The 6,551-nt window shown below is 46.9% G+C and overlaps 1 protein-coding gene across 1 annotated transcript in view; it reads left to right on the forward strand.

Annotated features, from left to right (window-relative positions):
• Isx (intestine specific homeobox) overlaps nt 1-5,224 on the forward strand; it is a 108,113-nt gene extending 102,889 nt beyond the window's left edge. Inside the window, exons 3-5 of the mRNA XM_051169310.1 lie at nt 2,148-2,299; nt 4,207-4,323; nt 4,988-5,224. Coding sequence (XP_051025267.1) covers nt 2,148-2,299; nt 4,207-4,323; nt 4,988-5,224 — 506 coding nt within the window. The remainder of the gene's footprint in view (nt 1-2,147; nt 2,300-4,206; nt 4,324-4,987) is intronic.
• The last annotated feature ends 1,327 nt before the right edge of the window (nt 5,225-6,551 follow it).

The raw sequence follows: 6,551 nt of genomic DNA on the forward strand, positions 1-6,551 counted from the left end.
GAGGTCAAAGGTGGGTCAGATCCCTTGAAGCTAGAGCTACAGGCATTTGTGAGCTGCCCAGTGTGAGCATGCCCAGAATCCAAACTCTGGCCTTGCGACAGAGCAGTAATTGGTCTTAACCACTGAGCCACCTCTCCAGCCCCAACAACTACTTTTCTGTCTGCCACAGAATCATAGCAAGTAGTACCACTTCATTTCTCTATGTATAAACCCATTCTAATTGCTCATCTTTTCAAACATTTGCTTAGGTATTATCACTGGTTTGCTCTGTCATCTGAAAGAAGGAGAGTGTGTACATGAAATATAGACAGTAGTTATTAACTGTTACAAAATTTTTAGGGACCTCTAATTTTTTAATTGTCACTACAGAATGTTATTTCTATCATATTTTGTAGACAAAATATTTACTTAGAGTCCTTGATAGATTGAGGCCCATCAGTTGATATCTAACCTTGGACCATATGCACCCAAAGTCAAGTAAAGGTCAAAGAATAAAATATTAAAGTCTTTTTTTTTTTAAAGATTAAATTTATGTCCCAAAGAAATTGTAGAAATTAGAATTATGGATAAAGGAAGTGAACAGTCTGCCCTAGATCCATGAGCTGGTTTGGAGGGAAATGCCTATGAGGTGTGCTACAAAGTCAGGCAGCTGAGCAGCTTGAGTAAGGATGGGTGCGCAGGTTGGTAGATGGAGGTAGAGCTGGCTATGCCAGTAATGAGTACCCACCATGGTTCCACTGAAGGCTGCACCCAACGAGAGGCCCCACAAGGAGAGCTGAATATATAGGGTCACTCTCTTGAACTTCTCAGCAATTTTGTGTGAGAATTTGTGTTTTAGAAGCCCAGTGAGACATAAGCAAATCCCAGGATATCAGAACATGAAGCCTCCACTCACTATCAATGCCTCCTTCCCACTCTTGTTGCCATAGAATGGGCTCTTGTTCCTTTGTCCCAAGCCCCTACCTACTTCCACCTTGGAAAGGGATTGGCTGAGGTATGGACTTCCAGGATATTCAAGGTCAGGTGCCAAGTTACAGGATGGGGTGAATATTTATGCTCCAGGTCCCTGGGAAGACTAGCATACCCAATAAGTTTTCTCACTCAATTTGTCTCTCAAAATGAAATAGCAAATTGAAAGGCCACCATAAGGGCTGAGATGAGTCAGTGGGCAAGAGCTGCACAAGCATGTGGCCCTGAGTTCAAGTCCCCAGCACATATGTAGAAAAGCAGGGTATAATACGTGCACAGCTGTAACCCCCTGGGGACAGAGCCAGGAGTATCACTGGGGCTTGCTGCATACCAACTTAGCTCCAACTTCAGCAGGAGACCCTGTCTCAATGGAATATGACAGAGGGCACCCTTTGCCCCCCCCCCCATGGCTTCTGTGTGTGAGTGTGCATGGGCACACATGCCATACACAGGCATGTATACACATTTATAGATAGATAGATAGATAGATAGATAGATAGATAGATCAGTCTTACAACAGATAGAAAGTAACAATCTAGAAAATAAAGGAAAAGGCTCTTGATTCTTTTTTAAACATGAGACCTCGCATTTTCATTTTGTGTTGGGGCCCACAAGCAGCAGAGCCAGACCTGAATAGAACTAAAGCTAGACAGGTGGATTGGAGACAGATTGGTGGGTCCCTGCTGCTGCCATGCTCAGCCTATACTTTTTAAGCCAAGGTTGGCATACTTTTTCTGTAAAGGGCCAGATGGTAATTATTTCAGTCTTTATAGCCATATGCTCTCAGATCCAATGACTCAATGCCACCATTATAATGCAAAAGCAGGAAGAGATAATACAAAAAGCAACATGCAGAGCTATGTTTCAATAAAACTTTATTTAAAAATGCAATGGGCTGCATTTGGTCTGCAGGCCATGGTTGGCCATCTTCTGTATGCCTTAAAGATATTTGAACAAAAGAAAGGTACAGAATCAGAGAATTTTCTAGAAGGTTAACTTGACTTCAATGTAGAGGAGGATCTGCCTAGAGGGGGTTCTATAAGACAGTGTAGCTAAACTCCAATTCCAAGGTCGGCAGTGTCCATGGGCTCAGAGAAGAAAGAACAAAGCATCATGAGCATCCCCCAAAGGGGCTGTCATCAAGGTCACTGACCCAAGTTGCATGCTCTCTCCTACAGAAGAAAGAAAGAGTAAGCGGCGAGTCCGCACTACTTTCACCATGGAGCAGCTACAGGAGCTGGAGAAGCTCTTCCACTTCACCCACTACCCCGACATCCATGTCCGTACCCAGCTGGCTTCCAGGATTAACCTGCCCGAAGCTCGAGTGCAGGTACAGCGCCCACCTCCCAGCCAGTCTCATGCTGGGCCCTCAGCCCTCCAGGACTGCCCCCGTTGAAACTGCCTTTGGTTTTATCTTGTGGGTAGTCATCACAGCCAAATGTTACTTTCCAAGAAATGAGACTAGCATTATTTAATGATGAGTCTCTCTCCTTTGGGGTGGCAACATAGTGGGTGGGCGTCAGTGACTTCCGTCCATCTATGTCCCTATGCCCTCTCTCCTAGCTTATGTGCTTCCAAAGGTTACTCATGTTATCGGCCATAACAGTTGAGGACTGGGGTCGACCAACGTGGGTTTTGCTAGCCATACAGTCACTGTCAGAGAGGGCCATTTCTCCTGCCACGGTGGCCTGAGAGGATTCATGGCCAAGGCAGGAAGAGGTAAGCATGGCGGCATTCCAACACAACTTGATTTACAAGGGTTGAAATTTGTTTTTTGTACATTTTGCAGGTGTTATCAATTATCATTAGTCTTTTGGTTTCTTTTCTCAATGATGTTTCAAACTGTGCAAATCACTGTGAGTTTGAGGGCTACTCAAACATTTGGAATGGCAGGTGTAGTTTATCAGGGTACTGGTGGCGCTCTTAGGTATAGAACGCTTCCACATTCCCTTGGTGGAAACAGTAGTAAACAGACCAAGGATCTATGGTCAGATATAGTGTCAGCACTACCAACCTAATCTAACATCTGTCATCTCTTTATCATCTCTTTACTCTGCTTGGAGGCATAGTAGCTGTTTGTCAACTCCAGGGTAAACCTGGTGGTCCCTTTAGGCACATTCTGTTTCACAAGTCCCAGGCTGGCATGAGAGGGTCTGTGATGTTCAACTGTAAGACTGTTGACACTTGCCTGACGTCGTGGCACATGCCTTTAATCCTAGCACTTGGGAGGCAGAGGTAGGTGGGTCACTGTGAGTTCAAGGCCAGCCTGGTCTACAAAGCAAGTCCAGGACAGTCAGGGCTACACAGAGAGACCCTGTCTCAAAAAACCAAAACAACAATAAAACAAAAAGACTGTTGACACTCTCTCTGAACACAAAGGCTTCTACATCAGTCCTTTACAAATACAAAATAAAAGTAAAAAAATAAAAAATAAAAAAATGCAGTGCATTTGTTCTCATTCAGAAACAAAACAGAGGTCCATCCAGGCCAGGGTGCCATTCTTTATTCAACCTCCTCTCTTTCTGGCTAGAGCCCTGTACAGCCTAAGCCAGCTCCCCTTTTCCTCCCATTTGGAACTGTACTCCAGCTGAGTGTTTAGCACCTGCACCTGCCATCAAGTCTAGAATCCAACACCTGCCTCCCAGAATCTCCAAGTACAAATGGCCACATGTCAGAGACCATCAGGGCGCCCACGGATGCAGAGATCTGCCAATGCTCAACCTATAGATGCCAAGTGGCCCACAGAGGTTGCAAACTGGTGGCCTGCTGATGGAAAACAGCCACAGATGGGTTTTATTTGGCCTACACAGCATTTAAAAACTCAAACGCGTTCACATTTTTTGTTTTTTGTTTTTTTTAAGTCAAGATTTTTCACGTTGGAAACTGGATGAGTCCGACACACCGGCTGGCTCCTGTTTCCGGTGGCAGCTGTTAGCAGGATCTAAGTCCTCTTCACGCTCCGTTCACCGCAGCCCCTACCCAGCCCTTCTCAGCTATCACTCACACATATTCCCCTCCCCATTTCCATCCTGAAGAGTATAGCTCTGGTCTCTTCCCTGAAGTCTCCAGACCTCGCACGCAAACTTCCCTCCTGTGATGTGTCTTTATAAACTGTGAGGGGCTTGTTCTTTGGGGGGACTGCAATGTTCTGCGTTTGGGGCAAAGATACCAGATAGGAGAGGTATTGGCTGGAATGTATTTCTTTTACACACATCCATTTTCTTTCCCTGACCACAGATTTGGTTCCAGAACCAGAGAGCCAAGTGGAGGAAGCAGGAGAAGATTGGAAACCTCAGTGCCTCGCAACAGCCCAGTGAGGCTAGCCTGGCTCTGCCCTCAAACGTGGACATGCCTGTGAGTGGCCCAGTCCTTAAGTCATCAGGGAGCATGTCAACCAGGCCCTGATAGGAGGAAACCATGAGGGAGGTGCCTACGGTCCCAAGCACAACGGAAATCCTTCTAGAAATAGGAAGGTTAAGGAGATGACTGGAAAATGGAATCTGGGGCAAGTGGCTGGATGGCTTTCCCTTTGAGTGACAGGAGGGAGTGGTTTTATCACTTGTGCAAAACTCCACAGTTCACAAAACAGAGTCACAGGGCAAAGCATAGAACATAGGGGTTGGCCAGTCGGCTGCAAAGTAGACTGTCCAGTTTTCAGTCTTAGCTCAAATCCCGCATCACAGTGTGTCGTTAAAAAGTCACCTTGCTCCATAAAGGTCAGTACTAAAGTTTTGGCAAGGATAAAATGTCTAAGATCTGGAACATTCTATTCATGGTCTGCTACTGAAGAAGTGGAGCCCTGAGGACTGAGGTGATGGTTGCTATTCGTCCTGTGAGGACTGGGCCCAGGTAGGTTTGCATGGGCCACATAAGATGTTGACAGTCCCAAGCATGGACTGATAAGCTAGTCACATTGCCCATCACCAGCTACCTGAGTCATGGGGGAACCTGGCAGGCAGCAGAGACAGTCCTTGGTAAAGGGTAGGACTCACCAATCCCCTCTGGTCTCTCCTGACAGGGTCGCGTGCTGACACCCCCTGCTCTGCCCATGATGATGCCTCCCACAGGGTGCGGCTCACTCCCTCAGACTCAGCTCACTTCAGGCTGGTTCCCTGGCCAGATTACCATTGTCCCATGGCACCCATGGGATCGGCAGCCCTTGCCTGGCCCTCTCACCTGGCAGCCTTATGTCCCTACCCATGCCCTGCCACCTCCACACCCAAAGTGGGGCAGCATCTGTGCCACTTCAACATAGATACTGGTTTCTCTCTTCCCGAACAAGCTACTCTCCTCTCTCAGTGATGGCAGGCAGACCTGGACCTCGGAGAAAATCACTCCATCATCCATCAATGGCCTACAGCCCAGGAAGCCACCCAGAGCTCGACACTGAAGACTGCACTGGCCACGGCAACAAAGGACAGCACACGTCTGACCAGCCAAAGTCACCGTCCTGGTGCAGAAGCCTGGCTGCCTGAGGGCTGGATGTGAGCACCAGAGTAAGCAGCTCTCCTTTATCCCTCTGGACCTCATCTGTAACCGCTGCCAGCCACACACCTGTCTGAGGACACTTTCTCCCTTACTTAGGAGAGATGAGGCCTGGGAAGCACAAGGCTTGGGGAGACCCAGTAGGGGCTGCACATCCGTGCACTCGTTCATAACTGAATACCAAACGCTGAGCATTGTACACTCAAAAACAAACGTGGAGCTGAACAGACCGGATTCTGTCCAGGTTAGCTGACGTGTGATGCTGACCTCTGCCTGCAAACATGTGGGTGACCTTATCTAGCACATTTCTTAAGACTTTGATATGAAAAAATCTCAGAATGGGAGAGAAATAGAAAAAAACATTTTTAATTTAAACACAATTTGGTGTCTTTGTCATTCTGCTGGGCTGGGAAGGGAAACTGTCCATCCTCACCAGCATCATTGATAAAGAAGACAGTGGAGCTCTTTGTGCACACAGGGCCAGTTAGCCTGCTTCGCTCTGTGCTGGAAAAACCCTTTCTTCTGTTTCATGTTTCTTTGCAGAAACACTCTAGGCCAGTGGCTCTCAACCTGTGGATTGTGACCCCTTTGGCCAATCTCTACAAATATTTACATTATAATTTATAAAGTAGCAAAATTACAGTTATGAAGTAGCAATGAAGTAATATATGGTTGGGGAATCTCCACAACATAAAGAACTGTATTACAGGTTCACAGCATTAGGAAGGCTGAGAACGACTGCCCTAAGCAGACCACATGTCCTGCTGAGTCTGGCTCTTCTTGTCTCTAAGATGGAAGCAGTTGTTCTCACCTGACCAATTGTAAAGAACAACCAGGAGACTCTGGGGCGTGAAGGGGGGGGGCAGACACTGGAATGACGTTGAGAACTCAAACAGGTTCCTACTCCCAGGGAGGCCTTCTGATGGGCTTTCTTCCTTCCCAAAAATCTCAGAGACTTCTCCTTGCCACTTCCATCAGCTAGGCAGTTGGAGTTGACCTCTGTAGAGCTCCAGAGAAAGTTCTAGAAAAATTGTCCTGAATACAAAAACACCTGAAATCTGAATGATTCCTGGCCTTCTCAGGAGTTAAGCCAAGCA

The sequence above is a fragment of the Acomys russatus genome, chromosome 26, assembly GCF_903995435.1.
Source record: "Acomys russatus chromosome 26, mAcoRus1.1, whole genome shotgun sequence".
Lineage (NCBI taxonomy): Eukaryota > Metazoa > Chordata > Mammalia > Rodentia > Muridae > Acomys > Acomys russatus.